This window comes from Dromaius novaehollandiae, chromosome 6, assembly GCF_036370855.1.
Source record: "Dromaius novaehollandiae isolate bDroNov1 chromosome 6, bDroNov1.hap1, whole genome shotgun sequence".
Classification (NCBI taxonomy): Eukaryota; Metazoa; Chordata; class Aves; order Casuariiformes; family Dromaiidae; genus Dromaius; species Dromaius novaehollandiae.
Window position 1 is genome coordinate 38,530,548 of NC_088103.1, and position 26,853 is coordinate 38,557,400.

General features: G+C 41.8%; 1 protein-coding gene across 23 annotated transcripts in view; it reads left to right on the forward strand.

Moving 5' to 3' along the window:
• Positions 1–24,138, forward strand: part of TCF7L2 (transcription factor 7 like 2) — a 184,154-nt gene extending 160,016 nt beyond the window's left edge. For 2 of the 23 annotated variants that reach the window (XM_064514231.1, XM_064514229.1), the window contains exons 7-14: positions 854–940; positions 7,343–7,483; positions 8,394–8,553; positions 9,332–9,451; positions 14,373–14,421; positions 14,966–15,016; positions 16,163–16,235; positions 21,876–24,138. In XM_064514231.1, the coding sequence (XP_064370301.1) occupies positions 854–940; positions 7,343–7,483; positions 8,394–8,553; positions 9,332–9,451; positions 14,373–14,421; positions 14,966–15,016; positions 16,163–16,235; positions 21,876–22,314 (1,120 nt within the window). In that variant the 3' untranslated portion in view covers positions 22,315–24,138. Of the gene's footprint in view, positions 1–853; positions 941–7,342; positions 7,484–8,393; positions 8,554–9,331; positions 9,452–14,372; positions 14,422–14,965; positions 15,017–16,162; positions 16,236–16,812; positions 16,887–21,875 lie in introns of those variants that run through there. The other 21 variants (XM_064514233.1, XM_064514232.1, XM_026117490.2 and 18 more) reach the window with 17 other exon arrangements.
• The last annotated feature ends 2,715 nt before the right edge of the window (positions 24,139–26,853 follow it).

Genomic DNA, 26,853 nt, shown 5'->3' on the forward strand with positions numbered 1-26,853 from the left:
TTGCTTTTGCTCTAAAAGAGTAGCATGGCCAACCTTGCAGAAGTAACCAAAGGTTTTTATTTCTCCTCTCATTGCCACTCATGTTTCACAATCAACTTCTCAGCCCATCTATCCTCAGTTGGCCTGGATGTCTCTCACATGGTACCCCTCCAAAGAAAGGATCCTACCCATTCAAATGATATATTTGAAGGACAGATAAAAAGAACTAGCCAGCACAGACAAACCTCAATCAGAAAAAGTTGTGTGTCTTTCATGAGGATGCTGTTTTGCATGTTGCTGTATTTTTTAATTATTGTAATGAGGTGTGATTGTCTATTGGTTACCCACAATACTTCTTGGGGACTCTCCCCCGGTAACTCTTGTCAACACTTGTTAATCTGACAAAAGGCTACAAATTAAGCTCTGTTAATTTAATGTTTTCTCACCGAGATCTAAATACCGAAAGAGGCCCAAAGCGCAACTGAAGTCCTTTGATTCACTGTACTTTATTTTGGTATAAATTTACATTCATTATTGTTTTCCTTTGGATGTGTAGCCCTCAATTAGTGTGATGGCTCCATTAAAGCAAGCGAGACTTCGCCTTTAATTATTACAACAAAACACCTAGTTTCAGCTTGGGGAGAGGGTCTCTATTGACATAAGCAGAGGTTATAAAATTTAATTAGCCATTCCTATCAGATTTGTGGCATTCAAATTGTTCTGTGTTTCTTTCCTTTGATCCTTGCTGTACAATCCCCAAGATTTTTGTTCTGATCAAATGAGAATAAAGCTTACTGTGCAGAGAGAAGTTTTTTGTTGTTTTTTCCAACCCTTTTTTCTTTCTCTCATTCTCTCCTTCCCTTCTTTTTGCCAGGCAAGGTCAGCCAGTGTACCCAATCACGACAGGGGGTTTCCGCCACCCTTACCCGACAGCCCTGACTGTCAATGCTTCCATGTCAAGGTGAGTCCAAAGGACCGCGGTCCTGAGTCACGAGCAAGTGTAACTCCTCCTGGCATCCCCCCTAGAGGAGGGAATTTCTTCCAGGAAATGTATTTCTGGAAGCACTGTAGTGAAACAGTTGTTGTCAGTTTTTGGTAGGGTGGAGGAGGAGAGGACAAGCAGTACCTGCTGATGGGGAGAGGGTGCCTTAGTGCTGTCGTGGGCCTTTTTGAATTTGTTTTCGAGGGAGAGGTGGAGGGGGAGGGAAGTCGTCTCTAAAAGCCAACTAAGTGAAACAGCCAGGAGAATATGATGTCGAAAAAGCAAGGAGGAGAAGTCATGACACCTTTTGCTTTCCCAGTGGTGTCACCCAGAGCAGTGCTCTGTGTGAGAAAGGGGAGGCTCAGGAAAGAGGGGGAGGCTGTTACTCGAGCAGAGTTGGGAGGAAGGTTATTGTGCTATATTTTCCCCTACCAAAGCTCCAAACACTGATAGTCAACATAAAAGGACCTGCCTGACCCTCTAAAGCTTTAGAAGTATATATTTCTCCCCCTCCCTACCTCCAATTAATTCCATCTAATTTTCCAGGGGCTGCTAGTTTTATTTACAAACTGGTTGGCAGCACTATGTTTAAGTAATCACTAATTGCTCCTAATGATAGTTTTATTTTGTGTTCATCTGATTTTCAGGCTGGTTAATTAAATCGGTGGAGGTTTAGACTTTCCTGATGGGCTGAAACAGCTAATCCATTTTGATGATGGCACATAATTAAATTAGCATGCATTACATAGCAAGGTTCCACGTCTCTTCCCTGCTCTGTCCCTTCCTCTCCATCTCTGCAGTTTAATGTGTGGAGGTTGGTGTATAGAGGATTTAAGGAGGCAAAGATTTAAATTAAAAAAAAAAAAGGCACACACCACCTTGAGCAATGAAAACAAATAGCCAGAGCTCATGAGTGAATGAGTAGGGAAACACTCTGTTATGTGCTTTAGATCAACAGACGTAAAGGTAAAAATTAAAATCTGCCTGTGTTGCTCCAGCAACTGAAGAGAGACAACTGGAAATCAACTTAAAAAAAAATGAATCGACCCAGCACAGAGGAAAAAAAAATCCTGGGTTGGGGAAAGAGCTGCAAATTTAAACAATGGTTCCCTCCCTCTGTTTAATGTTTTTAAATATCTACAAAAGATTTGCAGGCATAGTGCGAGGCAAAGTAGAGCTTGATTTAGTTTAATTATTATTAGAGAGGCTAGTCGTTTGGGGGAGGGGGGAGATGTGGGAGGGGGGAGGCTATATTCCCAAGATAGGCTTTATGAAAGGTATCTAGTTAAAAAGAGTACACAGCAAATTAAATACATTATTGTGGTAATGGGACGACAGAAGTAGAGGTCTATTATACTTATGGCAGTTATAGGAAATGTAGGCTCCTTGCCCTGTTCTAGCACATCCTTTGATATTCATTCCATTCAGCAGCAGGGCCAGGACTTCTCAGAATTAAGTGATGGGTCATTATACTTTAAACACCATGGAGAAGCCTAGATTGGCAATTAAACAGCACTTGCTGACACTCGCTTGTGCCACCCTGTGACCCCCTTTAGATTGAGTTGTTGGAGCTCGGGGCCCTCAGCCTGCTAAATTGGTAGCAGGCACTTCTCCTGACGAGGGCTGGCTCTGAAATCTGCCGGCTTCAAAGGGAGCAAGATCATGTATAAACCATAATGTGGGTGCACCGTGGCTCAAAAAATAAGGCAGGAATAGATGAAATGTTACAAGTGCAAGGGGAAAATGAGAGAATAATGACAAATCTAATGCAACTCAAAGCAGAATTGTTGCACAGAAAAATGCATCCCACTGCTTGTGCATAAAATCAAGGCAGGCAGATGACATCCAGTTAACAGAAACATGTCAACAGTGAAGTAAAGTGAGAGTGAGTAAGAGAGAAGCCCCTGAGACAGCCAGGAACAAAAAATTAGTTGTCCTTAACAAGTTAAGACTCATCATTATATTCTGGCTTGGAGCCATAAAAGGAGACAGTGGTGTATAATGAGCTGCTTAGAATTTTTAGGGTGTTTATTGCAATTCATGGAATACTTGTCTAGAGAAAAAAATAAGGGGGGATGTCTCAGGCGAAGGTGAGGGGGTGTGTGTACATGCACACAGCCTTTCTTTTTGTCTCCGCCGTGTGCCCGTATGCACACATCCTCTGGCACGCACACAGCCTGATGAACTGCTTTAAGATGTTTATCCTTTGTTTCAGCCTGGAAACTTCTCCCCTGGTTTCCCATACATGAGAGCACCCTTGGGCAGGCCGTGCTCTGGTGCATGGCTCGGCACGTGTTTTCGCACGCCCGCTGTATCAGCTGGAGCGCCTGCCTGCGGTGCTGGGCGGCTCTTGCCCCACGTAGCCCGCGTGGCCAGGCGCTGATGCCAGCGTGCCCAGCGATGCCGGTGACCCTCGGCAGGTGTACCGTTCATCGCTGGCCGCTGGATAACAGCCCTGCGGCATCACGGTGCAGGCCGGAAAGTCACCAAGCCATTCACTGCCTTTGCTCTGCCGGGGCGTTGAAGCCAGGCAGAGCTCAGCTTCTCCCGCCTTGTGCTCCAAGGCCTCTTCCCTGTTTTCCAAAGCCTTCCTTTAAAAGTGATTCCTGTATTTACCTGCATTATCACATAGACCTTTGGAGCATATAATGCTTCCCAGCCCAGAATATTCCCAAAGCTTAGCGATTACAGTTCATTAGTTAGAGTATGCTTATGAATAGTTTATAAAAGGTTAATGGGTGACTAATAATGATTTTAATAAATGGGTTAGACTATTAAGGTAGTGTCTTCAGGTTGTTTTAACCATTTACAACAATTTTCTCTGCTTGTAGCATCCCCTCACTCACTTCTTATGCATACAACATGCTTAATAACATCTCTTGATCCTTTATGACCCCTCTATAATGTGTCCTTAATGTAAATGGAGACTGGGTTAACTAACTGATGGGCAAACAGTGCACCCACTATGAAAAAACAACTGCTGTGAAAGAAAATGAGGAAACAATTTAAGAGTATTGCAGCACACAAACACTGCATAGCGGCTAGGTGGTGGTAGTGGAAAATACCCTTTTGTAATTGCAATTTCAGGGGAAATTCAGTTTGAAGTTGGAGTGTAGCCAGGGACCCAAAATTAGCACTCTGTCCCACTCTGACTGCCGTGCGACTGGGCACACGCGTGGAAAGGAACAGGCACGCAGGCTTTGGCAGGCGCCCGGCCCACTGGAGAGCAGTCCACACCCACCACCCACTTTGGGTTCTGGGGCACCGTTTTCTAGCCCAAAACATAGCGAGGAGCGTGCCAGTCCAAGAGGCAGGGCTGGGCTGGAGGGAGAGGCCGTTTTCAGCATGAAATAGTAAATGGCCACTGGTGACAAACTCAGAACTTCCTGTGGGAAAACGGCCACCCTGAAGATAACTGCAGAGCTGTAGCTGCCTCTTGATGAAGGCTGACGTGTCTCCGAATTTAGAGCTCAGGGGGTCAATCTCGGCCCAGCTGAAGTCAGTGGAGGTCTTGCCATCCATTTTGTCACAAGCCATCTGTCACACGACATGCGTATGTAGGCTTCTCCTCCGCTCCCTTTCCTCCCCATCTAGTCACTCCCAGGTGCAAATACTCTCTCTTTCTCTTAAAGGCTAATTGGGAAAACAGTGTGCGCATATATGGGGGGAGTCACATTTTTATCATTTTTTTCAACCTCCTCAGTTTTTGATTAGCTGGAGATACTTAAATCTTCATGAAAAATAAATAAATGAATAAAATAACCCCCTTATCTTTTGTTAAATGTGCTTGCCTTGAAGATCCTGACCTTACAACGACTCAACGTGTAGGTAGTATTTCTTCATTTGTCAGCGTGTTGTAATTTTTGACCAGGTCCTCATTTGAGAAGCAAGTCCATGACCAAGTTATCACAACCACATCCTGTGGCTTCTTCAGAAGCTTAATAACCATTATTTTTGTGTACCCACTAACTCCAGCTATAATCAGCCTTTTATGAACCCCTTTCCAGTTCCTAAGTCTAACCTCCTTCAGGCCCACTCTTTCCTACCCTTTCGTCCCTGTGCTACCGCTGCACGCAGCTGCCCTTCCTCGCTGCCCTGTGCCCCCTGCCCTGCCTGCTGTGTCCCCATGCCAGGCAAGCTCAGCTCTTCCCCTCTCCTCCCCAAAGGCAGGTTTTGCCTTTCCGTTGCCATTTTGTCGCCTCTGACTCCTGTTCTGGTTTGCCTCGCGGGCAGCCCCAGCAGCAGTGTAGTCCTCATTTCAACACTGGGCCTGTGCGTGGAGTGTGCCTAGGAAGGACAGTCCTTAGGAAGTGAGTCAACTTTTCATCGCTATGCTTATATCGATTTCAGTGAGGTCAGGATTTTGCTGTGGGTTTTATTCTCACCTGTGTTTATATATATATATTTAAAAAGCTACAAACAGTCCCCTTTGAGCTCTCGCTGTGTTTTTATTGTTTGCATTGTACAATGGCCGGGGCCCCAAGCACTGTATGAACACACTGAATGTCCAGTCCAAATACACACACACACACACACGGAGGGGGAGGGACAGCAGAAGAAACTGGAGCCAAAGCCCAGTTTGTGTCTTGCCCACCGATGAGGCAGTTTGGTGTCAGAAGTCGGACTACCGCAGCCCCGCCATTCTCTCCTCTCCTGACCTGCCATGCACCAAAGCATGTCCCCAGCCAGCTGCTCACTTCTCTCCCACTTACCTCCGTTAGAGCGCAGGGGAGGTCTTTTGACAATCCACTTGGAGATTGGTGTCAATGGGTCTTTAACAAAAGTAGAAACCTTTGAAGAAATGACCACTTGGCTGCCCATTCTCCTCTGCGTTTGCCATCGCACCCTCCTCTCCAGGCCTTTGTTTGTAGGAGCTGTAATTTTTCTCCAGAGTTTGAACGACCTCACATCCTCCCTGTCATTCCCTGCTCTTCACACCACTGTCTTCAAAGATAAAATACTTCTGTCCAGAGATCTTGAGTACTACTAGCTGATAGACAGAAATCCACAGAGCTCATAGTGGACAATAAATCCTTTTTATGAAAGTACTGCTCTGTGTTATCTTGTGAATGGAAGGAATATTTAGGCAGTTTGGGGGTTTTAACCTTAGTAATGGAGTTTTTCGGAGGGGGGAAATAAGAAAATCCCATTATATTCTGATACATGCGCACAGTCTGCTTAGTGATGGTATATCACCCCCATATAGAAACCCATCTAACAGAAAAAAATAATTGTATATGGATGATAGAAGAAATAATTCTTTTTGCCACTGTTTGTTCCATATTGCGGTACTTTATTTGGACCAGGACAGCTCAAAATTCTGGGTTGAGAGTAGGGTTTTACAAAGAAAAAACTTTACTGTTTGCCAGATCATCTTAGCCTTGGAATTTTTGCGAGAAGTTGTTTTTGAGCCAAAACTCTGGGTTAGATCCTCTTCCCTGGAAACCTGTTGACTTCAGTGGGGGTTTTCCTAGGCAAAATCACTCAGTCATTCCCTGTGAAACCTTTAAAGACTGTTGAGAAATAATAATGATAAAAAAATGAATCCTGCTTTTGAAAAGTTTAATTTCATTTAAAAAAATAAAAAGACTGAATGATTGTGGTATGTTTGTTCTGTGGCCTCGATATAGCCATTAGATTTGGTGCAAAAGGACCCTATATCCCTGTGAATCCAGCTGCAGGACTGGGGCCTCCCCATGTGTGTGACCATAAGTCATAGAGCTGATAACATTTTTTCTCTTTAAAAAGGCTAGACTGTTGTTTTACATGAATTTAAGCCTTCCTCAGTTACTTTAATGGATCAAAATTGACTTCATTCCACAATCTTCCCACCTTCTCTTAAAGCAGTGTGGCTCAGAGATTTATTAGACACAAATAAGTATTTTCTTTTGCTCCATCAACAAAATGTAGCTAATGAGGCATCTATAAGGATTATCAAAAATGCATCTAGATTGTGTTGGCATTAATATTTTATTTTGCTGTCAATATGCAACAAAAGATGTCATCCCAAATTCACAACATGATTCAGAACTAGGAGAATTGGTTCCTTAGTTGCCACAGATAATTTCTTAGTAAAAAAAATGGACTGGTGGATTTTTTTGCAGGTAGCTGAAATTCCACTTTCATCCAAGTTCATCCAGTTGAATTTGCCTTTTGTTAAAGATGTTAAAAATCATGATGTCTCATGTCAGTAATGATAATGAAGGGGAAGATTGGCTTTAATGACATTAGAAGAGTCATTATGTTTAATTTATTGCTAATTAATGCTGCCAGCTTTCATACGCTTTGTCTAGCTGTCATGTGCTTGTTATATGCCTTTTTTTTTAATGTGTGTACACATCCCTCCCCATTCATTCATTTTTATTCTGACGATTTACACAGCTTTCTCTCCTCTAGGTTTCCTCCACACATGGTCCCGCCACATCATAGTTTACATACAACTGGAATCCCTCATCCGGCCATAGTCACACCAACAGTCAAACAAGAATCTTCCCAGAGCGATGTCGGCTCACTCCACAGCTCGTAAGTTTTTACTTCCAATGTTTGATTTTTAGAAATTCCTAAATATCACATTTATGTATGTAGCTTTAAAAAAGCTTGGTTTTGTGAGAATGTTTTTTGCTATAAAGTATTTGAAAAGTAGCTTTTTCTCTTTTCTTTTGTCTAAGTGATTTGTCCAGCGTTTGACTACCAAAATATGTGAAAATAACCTTGATGCTTAGTCTTTCAGAGCACTTCTGTGATGTAGGCAAGTAGCTATTAATTTGACCCCTTTTAACAAGGAAATGGAATTTTGATTAAGTTTCAAGCTTTTTGACTAGTTTTCCTGTTAATACCAAGAAACTGTGAGATACAAGGTACACAACATGAGAAGATAAGTTAGAGCATAAACAGCTTACTCGAGGCTGCAGAAGCGCTGGTGTCAAGCTGAGGTATAAACTGAGAAGAACCCTGATTTACTTGCTTCTCTTTCCCTAGCACATCTGGTACTTCTCGCCATTCATTTTACGGGTTAATCAGAAAGACAGCATTTCAGTTCCTAGTGATGATGATGTATAATTATTTCTGCTACCGTCATGCTCACAAGCCCTCTCCATGACCTAAGAATCCATTTTTCAAGGTTCTTGTATCCTTTTGAGGTTTTTCTAGGAGGTGAGAGTGTACTTGGTGATACCGCGTAAACGTGCAATAGGTTTTGTTACAATGCTGTTAAAACTGTCCTCATATAGCAGCCAGGATATAGGCTCTAGAGAGCCTTCTGGATCTAAATGGCCAATTGTAAAAGTGTCTAACATAAGACAAGGATAACTTTATTCTGGCTTTTTTATAGTGTCTAATTTCTGAGGATTTACGTACAGGGATGGAGAGGATTAATTTTTTCACAAGAGTCCTCACTGTGAGGTTTTTGTCTGTTGTATCTTTACCCTTTCAGAAAACATCAGGACTCCAAAAAAGAAGAAGAGAAAAAGAAGCCACACATAAAGAAACCTCTTAATGCATTTATGTTGTATATGAAGGAAATGAGAGCAAAAGTTGTAGCAGAATGCACATTGAAAGAGAGCGCAGCCATCAACCAAATCCTCGGTCGAAGGGTAGGTAAATGTTGTAGCCACAGGAGAGAGGCACAGCCAGGGAGTGAAACTGAGTGGGTTCACACTGCTTGCAGAGAAAGGGAATTGTGGCCTGCTGAATTGGTGTATTTTCCTCTGTTATTGTGATAATGGACAGAGGTGCAAACTCTGCTCAGAGAATCCAAGTAAACCAAAGACCGTTTTGGTTTTTTTTGTTTTACACGGACACTTTTTTCCTGGGATCATTTGCTGGCAGGGGGGAGAGAGTGATTTTTTAAATTATTATTATTATTTCGATGTTGTTTCCATGGCATGGACATGTGAAAATCCCAGATTTCTTGTTATGTTGTCCTAGAAATAGGCTAAAGTATTGGAACCTGCATGAACTAGAAGAAGAAAGGGGGTGCATTGGAAAAAGCAGGGAGATAGGCCTTTTTAACATCTATAATTGAGATCCTGGACTCAAAACAAATGGTTCAGATTTTGGATCCCCTTTTCATTGTTTTTATGTAGTTTTTTTCATTATCCTCTCTCATTAGGCAAACAAAGGGACTGCATGAATGTGAATGACTAATTGTGTCTGAGTTAGGTTAACTGGAGTTATAATCTGGAGTTATAAATAAGATATGAACTGGCAGAATTCCAGATCATCTATTTTTATCTAGCATGTTTTATGAAAATCAATTCTAATTGTATAATTCTAACTGTATTTATATATAGCTAATATACTCTGCTGTTAAAATGCTTTAAAAAAAAGCTGTGCTTTTTATTTTGTCTTTTTCTCTTTTCTTCACCTCAGTGGCATGCATTATCCAGAGAAGAACAAGCGAAATACTATGAACTAGCAAGAAAGGAACGACAGCTTCATATGCAGCTGTACCCGGGCTGGTCTGCACGGGATAACTATGTAGGTTCCTATGTAGGTGGAAATTTTTTTAGTAGTAGAGCTTGTAGAAATGTATATGTGACCTGCTGAACTACGACCACACATTGCACACAAGCACTACTTGGAAAGCGTGGCTCAGGATCCCAGTCTGGTAACAACAGCGGACGCTTCCCTCTGCAATACTAAAACTATTGGGGATAATTCACAGCCTCCACTTGGAAGAGGCTTCCTGACTGGGACTAGTAAAAGGTTAGAATTGGGGCATGACAGTAGAGCTCTGTGAAGAAACTCTTGCCTTCACTTTTACCAGCATCTGGAAATGTTATTTGGTCATTTTAAATTCATTAAAAAAAGAAAAAATTAAAATTCCCCTAGTATGGCTCCTCTCCTTTCCACCAAAAATATGAATAATTAGTGTCTTGTGCTTATCTGTGTGAGAGTATAGTGGAAAGTGGAAGAATGACTTATCCTAGCTTCAGAGAAGGACTGGCAAAACCAAAAGCGTGACTTGTTTGAAAGTCTTACTCTCAAGTGGGGTTAAATGAATTATTCCACGCTCTACTGTTGTATATTTCAATTATGTTCTGCTTTTTCATGGCCATGTTATCTATTTTTCTCCCCTTCCTCATTCCAAAAAGAAATGTTTGGGAATTTCTGATCAATTCATGGAGTGCTTTTTAGATCGATTCCCCATACATGTTTGAGAAAGCCTGTTTTGCAGCTAAAAGTGATAGAATTTTGTGCCGTTACAAATGTAAGGCCTGCATTGTAACCACTTGCTAGTAGCATGTAACCGCTTTTTCCATGCCTTCGTGGAAGCAGTACATCTGGTAGTAAGTGTTTGCAAGCCTAAACCCATAAATTCATGACAGATTTCTGGATTGGTGGGAGCTCTAAACCCTCTTTAATAGGATCATAGAAGTATCTTGATTATTTAAAAAAAATGGAATAAACATGTAAAACTTTCAAGGTCTCTGATTCTGGGATAAACCCTGCTCCCTACCTTCCAGGTACGCTTAACTGCAGGTTTGGGGAGCAGCATCTTTAAATTTATGTCGGTTGTGTACAGTGAAAAATATTTTGTTTTTGTTGAAGTCTGTATCTTCCATCATCATCATCATCACTGCCGTGAACTCTGTTTTGCTGTAAATCACATAAACTGTGTGCTTTGTGTATAGCAATGTTGACCTGTAAGAGCATTTGCTCTTCCATAGGTATGGCTGGGAAAGCTAGTTCAGGGTTTGCAAGAAAGCCTAGAATAGCAGCAGCTGTCTATGCTCGTCCACCATTTCAGCGGTGGAGAATACACACTCTCACTTAGCAATATTTACATAAGAACATTTTCTCAGCTTCTCTATCATCTTTTCTTTCCATTGGGCTCTGCCTCTCCCTTCTTTATTCATCACTGAAGGCATAGCTGTGAGTGCTCCTCGTAGAGGGAGGCAGAGGAAATCTCTTTAAATCCAATGAGGCACTGCTAAACATTGGCTTTCCCTATTTTTTCTGTGTCGTTTGGCCTGAGTCTATCAGACCATAAGCTTGAGGTAGTCCTCGGTACTGTGTAGTATTGTCTTCTTGGGTGTTCGGAAGGGAGTATACGCTTAACTGAGGTTTCAGGAATGTTCATTCTGCGCAGCGACTGTGCCACTGACAGATGGGCATGTACAAAGCCTTCAGTGTTTAGGACCTTTTACTTTTGTCCTCACCGTGTGAGCACTGAGAAACCCTTTCTTCTCAAGCTAAAAAGGACAGGATGAGAAAGCCGGCGCTTTCCCAGCGGCTTGATGCTGTACCCCCAGGTGACCCTCAGGGGGAACCTTCCTGCCTGAGGAGAGCTCAGTAGCTTTGCATCACACAGTTGCATCATCTGCAGGATTTATTTATTTCTCCCATCCAAGCAGAGCTCTCAGTTTCTCTCTTCCCTCAACATTTCTTAGGGTCTCAAGCCCTTCACAGATCTAGAGGGGGAGCATGTCTGGGGTGCTTAAAATGATTAAATCATGAGCCATTTCACATCAGGCAGTAGGATGAGGCCAGCTGTAGCCCAGGTCTTCAGAACTAGAAACAATGCATTCAAGAAATGCAGCTTTCAGCATACTTGTAAAGAGAAGAGGATTCATCGAATCTCTTGTGGCTTGCTGGTGTCACAAGGCACATTCTCTCTTCCTGAGATCTAATATAAGGCATTAAGCTGCAGTGAATGCTGGACTCGGAAATATGTAAGGGTCTAGTAACCTTGTCTGCCTGTAGTCTAGAAAATTAGTACAGAAGGATTCTGCAGTCTTGTCAAAACCCATATTGGTTTCGCTCTGCAGAGAGAACAGGAACCTGCCAAAACAGTAAGCAAGTGTTTACATCCACATCTACTTGCAGCCTAAGAATTTGTATAACATGATGATGGAAGATGTTGCAGACCATCTGCTCCAGTCTGAGGAGGGCAGTCTGAGACAAAGACAAAAATGTGTCTTCCTCAGAGCACTTCAAAAACTGCTGCCATAATTCTTTTCTTAACTCCATGTATTTGTTTAGCTGCATAATCAAATATCTTCTTATAGCCCAGAAATTGAACAAGCAAGCAAGATATTTTTTCCCTCTATTACCTTTGCAGAGAATATAGAACGACTTAGTGGGACCTTTTTCTGTTCTTTGTTAGGGATAGAGTTTTCAAAGCTGGTGTTGAAAAGGGACCAGAAATTCCTGGTCCCCAGCTGACATTCCTGTATGTCAGCCATTTTTAATACATTGCTTCCTAAAGAGGTTACAGTACTTTAATACCTGTCTGGAAGAGTTTGTGAAGGGCAGATGACTCTTGGTCTGTGTTCTGGGGGCCCTTGTGTGAGAAAGTTACAAGTTCTCAAACTGGAATAGCCCTTGAATTCCCAAATATACTGCAAAAAGTAATCAAATTAACCACACGCATTCTATTAATTATCAAAGTGGTCTCCTTGAGATTAAATAAAAAGCAAGCTTATGGTCCTGAGGCAATTGTCCAATTTCCGTCATGTTGTTGAAAAGCTGGAAAAAATCCACTGGCTTTCATAAAGTTACTGCCAATTTAGACCAACGTAAATGAAGCAGAGTCTGAACCCCTCGTATTTCTATGTGATATGTGGACTTCGGGATACAAAGTTTTTCCCCCATTTTATTCTCAAGGAGTTTTAGAAGCAATGCCTCATTCTCTTTCTTGTCTTTTCCTGTCATGTTAGATAGATGACTGGTGTAACAATTGATATTTTACTTAAACAGAGAACTCAGAACAACAACTTACCGTATCTCCCAAAATGACCTCAGAGGCGTCTGAGATGATTTCTCAGTAGCAGCATTCAGGCTACAGTGTTATGTGCATGTTCTTTAAAATTTACTGTGCACACAGCTTTTTCTATCACCAGAAGGCTCTCTTGAACAAGACTGTACTTGTCACAGCCTGGGCAGCAAGGTGGCAGTTTACAACAAGGAGAAAAGAGTGCAGAAGCCTTGTGCCAGAAAGCCAGCTTTTGGGGAGGAAAAACACTACTATGACAACAACAAATCAAAATCCAACATTCACACTGGGTGGATTTCTTACTAATAAATTCCAGGGAATGTATCATAGTGAGTGTTCCAAACATATTGGATGGGCCAAACTGAAGCCAAACATAACCATTTAGTTGGAAGCCAGACCGACTGAGAGGGAGATGTCCCAAGATGTAGGAGAATCTCTTGGCCTCCCCTCAGATATTGCCAGACCTTCAAAAGTGCTGTGAGGTTCCTTCTTTCAAGACATGCTTGTTCCCTCTTGACCACAAGGGACTGCTGGTCTTATGCCTTTTCATCAATTCCTCTTATTACCACATCTTCAAAAGCAGAGATCACTGCACTGTTTACAGTTGACATTGCTACCCAGAAGATGTTGCTTTTAGTAGCTGGGGACCTCTGAAAATGAGATGGCCTTATTCCCCCACACTGGCCTTTCTGTTTTGCTCTGCAAACTCTGTCATTCAGTGATGGAAGAAGAGTTTTCTTAGAAAATAATTTTTTTTTGGAGCCATGTTCATCATCATCTTCTCCTTTTCCGCAGAGTTCAGGCTGATCCTCATGGTCGTGTCCTCTTGCACAGTGCTGGAGGGAAAGTGGGAAAGGACGGACCCTTGTTTCTCCGGCCTCTTCTGTTCCATTTTCCCCTCTGATCAAAAAACATAATCAATTGCATCATCTTGATGGATAATATTTGGGAAAGGGCCATAGTTTAGCAAATTATTACTGCTGGTTTTCTTTGTGATAGAGCAGAATGTGGACAGTGTCTTAGTTATATCACACTTCGGATTTTTTTTCTTTCTGCTATGCTTCCCAGGTTTTGGGTGCACTTATAAACCTGCTGGTTAGGCTTTCGTCATTATTCTGGCTTCCTTGTCTGATTTAATGGTCAGTTTTGGCAGCTGAGGAACCCCAGCAGCTCAAGTTTGACCTGTTTTGTGCACTCTCCCTCATTCAGTCCCTCTTGTTCCCCCTTCTTCTCTTCCTCCCCCTTGAAAAAATGTGACCACGAATGATTTTTGCCGCTTCCAGACGCAGGAATGTACAGGTGTCAAGTATTATTGTCATCATTCTGAACTTGCCTTGAAATAAGTTCCTTCCAGTTCTTTCTGCCTCCACCCCAGCTGCTTACAGCTTTCAGGGGCTGTTAGCTTTGCAGGGGGGCTGTAGTGGCGCTGCCTGAAAGCAGAATAAATGGCCCAGCACAGGGTGGGCAGGCAGGCAGAGCTGTCCCCAGGGCGAGAGCATCCCCTCGGGGCCCTCCTCAGCTTCCCAGGGACGGGAACGTGCCGTGAGTGCATCCCAGCGCTCCGGTCTGCCATGCGGTGGTTCCTGTCCTCTCCGGTGGGCTTTGAGGACAGAGCACTCTCCTGTCACTCTCTGCTGTCTAACAGAGAAAAATTTTTTTTTAATCCTTCTCATTTGTGTATGTTTTGTGCAGGGAAAGAAGAAGAAGAGGAAAAGGGATAAGCAGCCCGGAGAAACCAATGGTAAGTAAAAATACGTCTGAATATCTTGTGTAGTGGAACTGTGGCAATGCTGATCTTACGTTCCTAGGTGAGGGGGAGGTGGGCAGGAGTCTCGTGGCCTCACTGGGAGCCAGTCCCTATCGTAGACAGCCTTTATTAATGCACTCTAATTATTTACTCATTATTGCCCTTCTAAAACTAGTAACCAAACCATTGCATGTAAGAGCCTCTTGTGACATTAGTTGAATTTGTACGTAATAATTGCAAAGCCTTTAACTGCAGATCCATAGTTGTAGTGCCTATGCCATCGTTTATAAAGTTGTCTGCTTATTTTGCGCGTATGTGTGTGTGTGTACGTATGTATGTATTTGGTATTAATTTGGGCTGTACCTGTATGTTCTGATGCATGCCTTACAGTGGTAAATCGCACCCAATTTAAATTAAGGAGGTTTGCCATTCTATATAGGAAATTAGAAATACTGCATAGGCAATCTCATAGTCAATTTTGAAGAAGCCCTAACTTAATTTTTTTGAAGCCTTTGTGTAATTTGTTCTTTTTTTTCAGAACACAGCGAATGTTTCCTAAATCCTTGCCTTTCACTTCCTCCGATTACAGGTGCTAACGTCATTTTGAGTCATTTAAAATAGTTTATGAACTGCTTTTTAGTTTTTTTTTTCCTGCCATTGTAGATTTTAACATTAAGCACTTATGACATTAAGAAAAAATACCATCCACACGTTTTTATAGTATTTATTATCTATATATCTTTATATCTATATATGTTTGATAGTATTTTTTAATTTGTTTTTGTTTTTTGTAACAATTGCTATTAAAACAGTAATGCAGTAAAAATAACGCAAGAGTTGTACTAACTGTGCAAATTGAATATGCAGTATTTCTTTAAAGAGACTGATAAGAATGGAAGCAAGTCAGTAATGAACCTCCTTAATCTAATGGCATTTTTCATGGCTCCCACTAAGTCTTCTCACATTAGCATGCATACGCATTTTTTTTTATTATTATTTTAGTTTTGGAATTTTTGTTTTTGCCTTTCTGCTCAAGCCTATTCATTGCAATTCACCAGCTGTACTAACTCAGCACCTTGCCATGCTTTACGTTTTATTTTCTGGCTGATACTAACATGCTCATTCCGCAATCCGCTTATTCTTATCCATTCCTTTAAATATAAATTAATAAAAACAAGTAAATTGAATGTTATTCCAAAAGCTGCATTATCCCAGGAGATATGATTTCCTTTTTTTCTTTTTTTTCCTCTTATTTTTATTTTGTATCTAAGTTGAAGAAAAAAGCATGTTCAGGATCTAACTTCCATACTCAGCTTCTTTTCTTCCTTTTTTTCCCCTCACAAAAAGCAGAAGAAAAAAACCCAACCCAAACAAATCTTGCCTGAAACGTCCTGCCAGACCAGCCACAATGACTTTCCTCTATCTGCTCTTTTAAATGGGAAAGAGACAGTCCTTTATAAAGGGATACTGCAGCTTTAATTGCAACAGCTAATCTCAAGAGTTGAATAAGAATGTGATTATCACTTTTTTTTTTTTTACTTTTAAATCGAAAGTCAATATTTTGCAATTAATAACGAGGACATTGATTTTTATTCCCTTTTTTATTTTTATTTTTTCCTTATTTTTATCTTTCTCTTTTTTCTCCCCTTCTTTCTCTCTTTCTCTCTCTCTCTCCCTCTCCCCCTCTCTTTACTTCTCTCCCCCTTTTCTGCTCGCTTTTCTTGAACTCATTCAGACCTGAGCGCTCCTAAGAAATGCCGAGCGCGCTTTGGCCTTGATCAACAGAATAACTGGTGCGGCCCCTGCAGGTGTGTATAGTTTTCCCAGACTCGCTATGGCTGATTTGCAGCTGGTTTATTTGGTACTTTCCCCTTTTTTTCCTGCCTTGTTGCTTTGTAGCTCTGTGTGGTGATCTGGAAGACACAAGGGAGTGGGACACTGCCATGAGTTACCGTCTCTCTGAAAGGGTCTTGCTTTTTTTGTTTTTTTTTTTGTTATTGTTTTTCCTTCCTCTTTGCTGCTGCTAGCCAAAAACCCACTGTAAAACAGCATCAGCCTTAAGCCTATCTGATCCGTGGTTCACACACAGTCCTGCCCTCCCGGCCTCCTCTCCAGGAATGTCACTTTTTCCCAAAGCCTGTGATAACACGGCACTGAGTGTGGTACTGACACAGGACGGACGCACAGCCGTGTCGCCACATCACAGTTTTTTGTTCTGGCTTATTGTGAAAGTCCTGTTTCTTTCAGGCCCTTGGTATGAGGGGAGATTACCAAATAAAACTGAGGTGATTAAAAGCTAAACGTAGCTGTAGCTAAGATTACACAGTCCAAATGAGCTCTATCCACCATTGTGTTGTATTTTTTGTGTTTACCTTATGCTAACAGATGCAAATACTCCAAAGAAGTGTCGGGCATTGTTCGGGCTTGACCGACAGAGTTTATGGTGCAAACCATGCAGGTATAATCCTACCCACTAGGCCTTTGGGGAAATAAAAGCAATCTGTCCTCTTAGTGCATATGTGTGATTTTATTTTTTTAATCTTTTTTCCCCCCACCCCCACCTTTCTCTCTCCCACAGCACCAATTGCTAATAATCTTTGATCTTTGGAATTTCTTGCTAATTTAATGCCATTTTCTCTCTCTCTTTACCAATAACCTCTCCCTGGTGGTAGAACTGGGAACAAGAAAACCTGAAGTGCTTAAAGCTGGCAGTTTTTTTTTTTTTCTTCCAGATTGTCAGCAAAATGAATGTTTAGGTGGACATTTTATATTTTGTCTTTTGTGTGGGTCTCTGTCCACTGTCTCCAAAGGTTTAAAAGGTTCTCGGATATGCAGCACTAGTGTTTTTATCATGATTATAGATATACAAACCAGTGTTTACAGCTTATATTCTACTCACCTTTTTGGTTTATCTGCAAAATTTAAATAGATGCCTATATGCCAATATTCCTCAGTAAGGCTTGTATAGCTGTTATTTTTGAAATGATCTGATGTCTTTTTTCTGATTCTGAAAATAATTTTTTCCAAATTTTATCCCAACAAGTGAGCTGTAAACTCTTGAGCTCTAGACAAAAGTAATTACAACTTTAGTAGGACAGTTTTCAGCATTAAAAGGAGATGAAAGACATCAGAGAGCCCAAATTCCGACAGCCCATGTTCTACTGGAGTTTAATTCTGTGTATAACTCAGTACATACTTCTTTCTTGGTGGAGGGATACCGAGTAGTTCTTTTCTCGTTCCTTTTTCCTTAATGATCGCATTTGGTTAAATTTGTTGTTTCTTTGTTCTGATACAAGCAGTCTTTGAATTTGGAATATTATGATGGTAGGTATTTCAATCCAAACCACACTCTGTGTGTAGTGATTCCTCTCCCACATTTTCCCCTCTTACTCATGCCAGTCCCATGTGCTTCATCTCATTTAGAATGTAGATCAGATGTTCCTCATATTTTGTGTATGCACGCAGTCTTGTTTGTGCTTAGCGTCGAGGAAAACGTGAATTGAGGGTGGTATTGTATGTCAAAGTATGAGATAAGAGAAGACACTGAAAATGTCTTCAAAAGATTGCATATTGTCCCATATAAGGCATGCTTAATACCGGGTGTTTGGGGATTGAGGTGTTAGATATCAGTACTAGTATATATATTAAATTTTGAAAGCAGCAATTTCTTAAAGCTTGAGGAAAGGAATAATAATTCAGCCTAATAGGGCTGGATAGCCGCTTTCACTATTAAGTGTTAGGAGACTCCAATCTCATGCTAGCCAAAGACTATAACACTGTATTTAATTAGGCTTTATGCTGTGGTTAATGTGCTACGCACTATCAGTAGATATTTGTGTAGTCTAGTGACACAGTATCTGAAGCATGTCAAACTCTGTATGCTGAGTATTGGAACTATGGGCACATCGTGTTTGTGTTGCTTAATCTTTCCCTAGCTGATTAAGTAAACATCATACTTTTAAAGCTTCATTTTATCACTAAGGGGACTTTTCATTCAGTCTGTACCTTTGTTAGTGCTTAGGTTACATGTGAGACAAACCCTCTCTTAACTTACTCCAGCTTTTGGTTAGAAATCTTTGCTTTTAGAGACTTTATTTTTTGAAACCAATTTCACTATTAGTTTTGAGCTGTACAGTACCTTTCTGCAGTGTAGCTGATAGCTTTAGACTTACTGATATAGGGTGGTTTTCTTCCTTTTTTTGTTAATGTGTGGAGATGTTTTCTCATTAGGCAGTTAAGAGCATTTCTCTCCTAGTTCTGGCTCTAACCATTATAACCGTGTATATGATAACATGGTAGGTTTCGTAGGGCATCTTAGGTAGGTGCGGAGGGTGTGCAGTTTGCTGACACTATGGAAACTGAGGCATCTCTGCTCCCAGCAGCTGAATCAGCACTTGTCCCTTCTTGTGGCTCTCGCTCCTGGCAGTTGCAGTGCTGCTGCTTGTTCTGGTGCTGCCCTGGGGCTGGTTTCAGCTGGCAGTGTAAGTGGGGTCGCTTCCGCTGACTTCTGCCATCCCGACGTAGCAGGTGACGTTTTCAGAACGGCACACAGACGAATGGTCCTTATTGTGCGCTTGTGAGGGGGGTTACGCAGAATTTTTAGCCCCGCTTTAAGGACAGCAAAACTGAGGCACAAAGAGCTCCTCAGGCTTTAACTTAGTCCCCTTCACCAGAGTTGCCCAATGTGGTTCACTTCCGGTAAAATTTGGCTTGTAGGGTTTGGGGCCTTTACTCATTTGCGTATTCTGGCCCATCTAACCCTACCGTGAACACAGCCATGCATAACATGGGATGGGGATGGCACAGGCTCAAGAAGGAGAAATGCCTCCCCTTGAACCATCAACATTTTAGTAAATGGCTTTTCAGACTAAAAGTGATCAGCGCACTTGAAGAGTTTGAAACAGAGGAAACATTCTGTTACCTTAGTCCTAGTCAAAGAAAAATTATTTAAGGTAGCAGAGCAGTGTTTTTAATTTTAAAAAGGCTGTTAACTCTGCAAGCTCACAAAGTCACATAGTTCCGTGGTATCTTGATTTACATCTGCTTTGCCATGGGAAACTCTTCCTTTCAGGCCAGAGAACTTAAGCTAGTATTAAAAAAAATCAATTGAATTTTTGGCACACTAGATTCAAACTGCCTCCAGTGAAATAATTAACAGCCTTGAAGGTTCAGAGCAATCCAGTTCAATGGCTTCTGGACCACTGTCAATGAGGCAGGCAGAACTTGGTTCTGTGCTTGCAAATTACTTGATTTTTTTTTTAAACCCTGAGGTCTCCAAATTGTGAAAACCCACCTTCCCACAGAATATTTTCTGTGAGATTTGTGAAAAGGCAGTGTTCTGCTTTGTTCCTGGCTGCTGTATGGAAAGTCTTAACACAAATTGTGGGCCTGGTAGCATGGCATGGTTTCAGACTCGAAAGTGGCATAGGAGAGGAGAAGGGATGGAAGAAAGAATGGCAGAAGTGTTGTTAGCTTAGTGCTAGAGCCTTCCCATGCGTTCTTGGATGGTAGACGAATTAACAGGTTCTGTTTTGAGCCCACCAAGTTAATTTTTTTTCTGTCTTTTAACTTTGCTCTAATAAAGCATGGTTTACTGCCTTCACTTGCTGTCTTCTATCTTTCTTTCTTTCTTTTTAACATTTAAGTTGCATGCATGTCTTTAGTTTTTAGCATGTGTTGATCTGCAGGCTAACATGGTTAAAACTCTACTAGCCCTAACCTACCTTACCATGTAGAACTTGGAGCAGAACCTCAGGCCATTGCCTGATTCCCTGGAAAAAGGGATGTCACAACACTGACATCTACCAGAACCCTCACGGAAGGAGATGAAAAGGTGGGGTACCAGGGCCTGCTGTTCACTTCTGGCTATGGGAGACAGTATCTTTTGCCTCCATGATCAAGCTAGTTAGGTTTGCCTCACAGTGGAGAAATGTCTAGCTCTGTTGCCTAGATGGAGGACTTTGGATTAAACCAGGTGAAATGCACTTGCCATACATATGGGGGAAAATCTACTGCCAGAAATGGAGTTAGTGGGGAATTTTGCACAGCAACATTCAGCATCTGTCCCAGAAACTCCGGCATTTCACTTGCTCCTCTCTAATCTGCTCAAGCTAGTCAGCTAGCGTGAGATGTCCACTGGAGAGGGACAGTGGTGTGCTCCTCACAGAGGTGACTGTGAACAGCATAGCTGGTCTTCCCAAAGATTTTATGGCGGAGCTGCTTTAGACTTTGTCAAATACATTGCGCTGGGTCAGCATTTCCCATGGAAAATGTGTTTGTAAGTAGGAGGGCCGAGAGCCATCATTAGGGTCAATATGGCCACTGAACATCACTCTGCCAGATGCTGTAGTCGTTTGCCTCATCATTTCTGTCCTGCTACTAGAATTGTCTTGCATATACTTGGCAGGAGAGATGTTGCGAAACTGTCATTTGTTGTTCATTGCTCCTTTACATTATTAAGTGGACAGAAGGAGGAGAAGAGATTTCTGTTGGGTCACATATTCGGTTATTTGAAGACGAATGGCTTTTGTGAGAGTCTCACGTTCCCTGGTGTGAAATAAGTTCCATGTTGCTCTTCATCTTTGTACCTGTCGTCGTGCTCTTCACCTATTGAAATTGGTCCCGCTCTGAAGTTACAGGGGTGGCCTCTCAGAGGAAAACTTCCCCAAATGCAGAGAAGCAGTTTCCCAAATCTACCACTCTTCCCTTAAAACAAAAAGTAAAACTGAGTCTATTTAAAGCCACAACCTGCAGGCCATACAACCAGTTATTCTTGTTATTTTGGATCATATTCTGTTTATCCTGTTCTTTTCCTGATTTTTCTTTTGTTTGTTTCGTTTGTTCGTTTTGTTTTTATTTCCCCTCTCTCGTTCTTTCTATTATATATTCTTCCTGTCTGACTCTGACATCTCTGAATTTGGTGTGGTTCGTAACAGAGGAAAAAGCAATGAGCAGTAGGTTGCAGCCGTTCTTGCCTCCCAAAGGCAATGCATCGTAAAGACTACAGGTGACACAGGTGTAGAGATAGCCGTTAACTTGGACAGCGTTATGGGACATCTTGAGATACTATCAACTCTCAAAAATTTTTATTTTACAAGGATTAAATTTTTTCCTAAGGAAAGTCAAGTTTATAGATTAGCACAGTGGGCTCAAAAACCATGTCTCTGATTTTATGATTACGTTTAAAATGAATAAACCAAAGAGGCAGCCCGGAAAGGAGGGTGATGGAGAGCCAATTTGTGAATCTTTTCCAAATCCGTTAGTGGAGGGGAGGTTCCTGCGTGAACTCGGTGCCAAGAACGCCCAGCCAGACCTTAAGCACGGTGCGCAGGGCCTGGTGCAGCCTGTTCAGAGCCCAGAGTAGTTTATTTATGGCTCTTTGCTTTAGATAACTTTCTCCATTAGCATCTCTGCCCTTTATTCACAGATAACTCTCTCCCTGTTTCTAGGAGAAAAAAAAAGTGCGTTCGCTACATACAAGGTGAAGGCAGCTGCGTCAGCCCACCCTCTTCAGATGGAAGCTTACTAGACTCTCCTCCTTCCTCTCCCAACATGCTGTCCTCCCCCCCAAGAGACTCGAAACCACAGACTGAACAAACGCAACCTCTCTCGCTCACGTTGAAACCCGACCCGCTGGCACACCTCGTCATGGTGCCGCCGCCGTCCGCGCTCGGCCTGACCGAGAGCTCAGCGAGCAAGCCCAGCGCCCTGCCCGCGGCGGCGTGTCCCAACGGGGCTCTGGAGCACCAGCCGGCCGCCCTAGCGCCCGCCGCCGCCGCCGCGTCCTCCTCCTTAGCACAACCTTCGACATCCTCCTTGCATTCCCACAGCTCGCTGCCGGGGACACAGCCCCAGCCGCTGTCACTCGTAACCAAGTCTTTAGAATAGCTTTAGCCTCTTTAGCCCTTTCTGTTTTGTTCCGGGGTTTTAAATTCTGTTGGGATTTTGGTTTTCGTTTCTTTTTCTTTTTTTTTTTCCTGTTGCTGTCGTTTGTTGTTCGTCGCCGTTTTTCGGTTTTGTTTTTAATTCGTGCCATGTGGCTACATTAGTTGATGTTTTATCGAGTTCATTGGTCAATATTTGACCCATTCTTATTTCAATTTCTCCTTTTTAAATATGTAGATGAAAAAAGCCTCATGATTCTGCCAAAATTTTTATCAACAGCTGTTTAAAGTCTTTGTAGCGTTTAAAAAATATATATATATACATAATTGTTATGTAGTTCCAATAGCTTAGTTTTAAAGACTGATTTTAAAAATTAAAAAAAAAAAGAAGCAATTTTGAAGCAGCCCTTGCCGGAGGCATTGGTTCTTTATTATTTGTATTAAATACGAGCTTGCGAACCAATCATTTTACATCTGGTTTTTAAACCTTTAAGGGCACAACGAATGCAGTGCCGCTACTACTTCTTTTTTTTTTCTTCCTTGTGTGAAACAACCTTTATTGTGATGTTACTTGTTATTGTTTAAATGTACAGAAACAAAGGGTTAAAAAAAATGTGTTAATATACCTTGTTCCATGGTGTTGTTCTTTTTGGGGGAGGGAATGCTACTCAACAATTAAAAGTATCACAACGCTATTGGACCAGTAGTATTTATTGCTTTAGAAATTGCTTGTTGTATCTGTATGTTGTCCCTTTTTAAATGTTTTTTTCCTCTTTTTTTCTTGAAACATTGTATAAATTTTTTTCCTTTAGTGTAAGCATCTTATATATAACAACTCATTTGTACAAGGTTTTTAAGTTTATATATAAATGTGTATATATATATTTTTTCCGGGATTTTTGTTTTTGATTTCCTTTCGTGATTTTTTTTTTTTTTTTTTTTTTTTTTTTTTTTTGCTGTATGAAACACAGTTGCCACCAAATGGACATTCGCAGATGCATTTTTCAAGGATCAATAGTGTAAAATATAAATTGCTTTAAAAGCCATTACACACAAAAAGACTTGAAAATTTAGCAAGGGAATTTTTAGCAACGCTGTTTGAAAAATAGCAAGGTCCAAGTGTCTCCCTTTCAGAACTGCAGCTGAATCCCCTGCGACATTAGGACTGTAGGCTGTGTGCAAAATTTTTATGTGCCAAAATTCTCAGTGACTTTTAACTTTCTCCCGACAACTTTATTTTTTTTTTTAATGCTGTAATTTTTTTGTTCATCATGTTTTGCTGTGATGTTACATAGGTAGATATGTATGTAGTTTTAATGTCACCTATAACAGACGTGTTTGGTAGCAGATTGTCCGGAAAGCATTTAAAATGAAGAGGTATAAACCCTTAAGGGCCAAATTCTGTATATTAGATTATTCATAAAAGGAAAATCAGACTGCCACTTTTATGTACACTTACTACATACAGGTAGGTAGCAAACTTAAAACAAAAAAAAAACCTAGGCATGTTGATGTTGCAAAAAACGCTGTATAAAGCTGAAAAATTGTTCATCTGTTCATTCAGTGCCATTGTAGTTGACATGAAGCGATTGTAAAACTGTCTCAGATTTTTCTCTGGTTTATTAAGATGCTAACTATAACATTTTTTGTGAATACTTTGAATGTTTCCTAACAGTTGTGATGTTACTGTTCCGTTTTATGCTCTTATTCCGATTTTCATTTTTAATGGTTTGGAAGCCATTTTTTGTAATGAATAAATGTTCATGCTGTACAGTATCTGTAGCATGCAGTTCTGGATTAATAAAAGCAACTTAGTATGTGCAGAGAATGACTTGTCAACTCATTTATGCGTTGACTACATTTTACTCTGGCCAAAAAAATGTACAGCCCAAGAGGAAAACTTCCTCGTAACATTTTTCTTGAAAAATTTTGCCAGTTCCAGCCAGCTCTGCTTGGTGAGAGATACTCTGTTTCGTTTGGGTTCTTTTGCTACTACCTCTCAGTGCCTGCTAAATTCATTTTGTGCTAGGCCTCCCCTGCTCAGCAAACTGTTTTGCATGAGTAGCAGTAGTTGAAAATCCCGTTTATTTAAAGCAAATGGTACATGAGTTGGCAAAGGACAAGTAACACATGAGCTAAAGTAATGTTGTCCTTCTGGTGTGAAGTGATACACCTGCATGATCCTGACAGTGGGACGGGAGGCCAGGGCTGATGATACCTTTACTTTTAAAGAAAACATTTTGTTCAACCTGCTGATCCTCCAACACAGGGCACATGCACTATGAAAGTCACTCAGGAGAGCTTAGGTAGCCCTGAATGGTCACAGAGTCCTTGTGCAGGCCCTTGGGGCTTATCTCTTGGACAGATTTGGGCCCATTTCTGCAAACTGTTTCTTAGGTACAGAGCCCTTGCAGCCCTCGCAGGAGTCCTGCTGTCAGTACTGAGCATCCAGCATCCACAAGGTGCAGTAATGCCTGTAGATGCTTTGCTATGAGACTGAACTTACATGCCTGTTGGAGTTCAAACATTTTGATAAAATGGTTGATTTGTTTGTTTGTTAACTGACTAGGTATTTAAGCTTCTTAATTTCCAGGAAACTCTCACAAGTGGATGTCACCATACCCCAAGTCATTTTGGCAAATCTCAGCCATAGTAATTTCTACAATGGTACTTAAGGGCAATTGTGAATGCAGAAATCTCTGAACAGGCCTGTTCTCTGCCTTCCTGGTAGCATAATGCTCTTGTACTTTTCGTCAATTGGTCTTGATGAACTCTCCGAAGAAGGGTATGTAGTCTTCTCTTATGGGGAAACAGTCGCAGAGAGGTGAAGTGCCTTTCTTCTCCAAAGACTGGGGAATGAGGCCATTTCTGGAGCTCTGCCGTGGTCGTGCTGTCCCACAGCTCTGCTGTAGCCTGTGCTGTCCCTCGTCTTGGTGGCCTTCAAACCTGCCCAAGTCCTGAAGGCAGCTGCCTGGTTTAGGTGCTGAAGAGCAACAACACGCTTTGGCGAGGCACCTCCGATAGGCAGAATGAACACAGAATCAATTGCTTTCTAGTGTGCTCTGGGTCAAAGGAGAGAAAGGGATCCATTTAAATATTGTCACCTTGCCTCCATGGATAAAAATCAAAGCTGGGCACAAAGCAGTTACCTGTTGGCTGCAGAAGGAATCTGCTTTGCAAAGGGGCAGGGAGGTACTGGATTGGGGTAGTTCATGATATTTAAACAGAATGTAGTACTTAAAATTACTTCTACCTTTTTTAAGGACCAATTTTGAAAACCAGAAGCCTTTTTTATTTCTAACTAACTTGTTAATAAAGGGTAATATACTTGGGTATTGCTTCATGTTTCCTTCTAGAAGTCATGGTGAATTTTTTACCACGCTCCATTTTCTACTTTGATTCAAGGCCTGATGCTGCTTCTATTGTGGTCTGCTACGAAACTCCCAATGACTTCAGCAGAAGCAGGACTGGAACATGTCCCCTCATCCCCTGCTGCAACCATGTATGTAAACCTGAAGGTGTTCCCATTGCACCCTGCTTCCTGTCCACCTTGTTACGGGGTCACGTTGCAGTGTAGGTGAAATGGGCCTCTACGTGAAAAGGATGTTGCTGTAAAGCCCTTGTGTGTTTTGCAATGTTGAAGATGCCAGATCTTGCTATTGTTGGTAGCCAGGAAATTGAACATGAAGCTCAGATTACTCTCCCACTACTTGAGGTTTCTGGGGAATTTTTTTTTTTCTTTCTGAATGTTTTGACTCTTGCTAGAACATGGCCATCCATCAGCCAGAAACATGTGCTGCATCTCTGCTGGGAATAACTGCTCTCTTCTAATGTAAAACATTGTGCTCCAGGGAGATCTTTGAATACCATGATTCAAAGGAGACACCATCAAGGTATGATTCATATATTCAGCAAAATAGTGTGCTCTTTGCTCGCTGCTTTATTAGCAAACCTTTGGAAAGCAGAGTCCAAAATACTGTTCCTGGTAAATTGGTTTTCCTTCTGTGTATGCAGTGAGAGAGGCACTTGATCCAAAGGTATATTGTACAGAGCTAGTGAGCAGTGAATAACTTGTGCTGGTAACTCCCATGTGGTGTGGAAAACAATTGCATATTCCCGGGAAAGCAACTGTTGGGGTTTCCTGTAGGTTGTACGTTGACTGTGTCCCTTGATGGGCTTGTGCCGTCAGATTTAGCTCTGAGTTCACCCTGCCCGGAGGAGTGGTCAGGGGTCCGAGGAGGGAATTGCTGTTCTGTACACGTACTCCCTCTGTGCGCAGGAGTCCTGGTGTGGGACCCCACTGTACCTGGTGCCTTGGAGAGGACGGAAGGACGGACAGCCCTTCGCGCACCGCAGCCGTGAGGCGGACACCGGGGCTGGATACGAGAATGGGGCCTGAGCACACTGTTCACTCTCTGATCTGAGCAAGCAAGGGCAAACCCCAGAGCTGTATGTGACGAGTGTGCATGCTTTGTCGTGGGGCCGATACATTGCAGCAGGCCACCACAGAGGGGCGGCTGTCAGGGGACAGCGCGGGGACCTA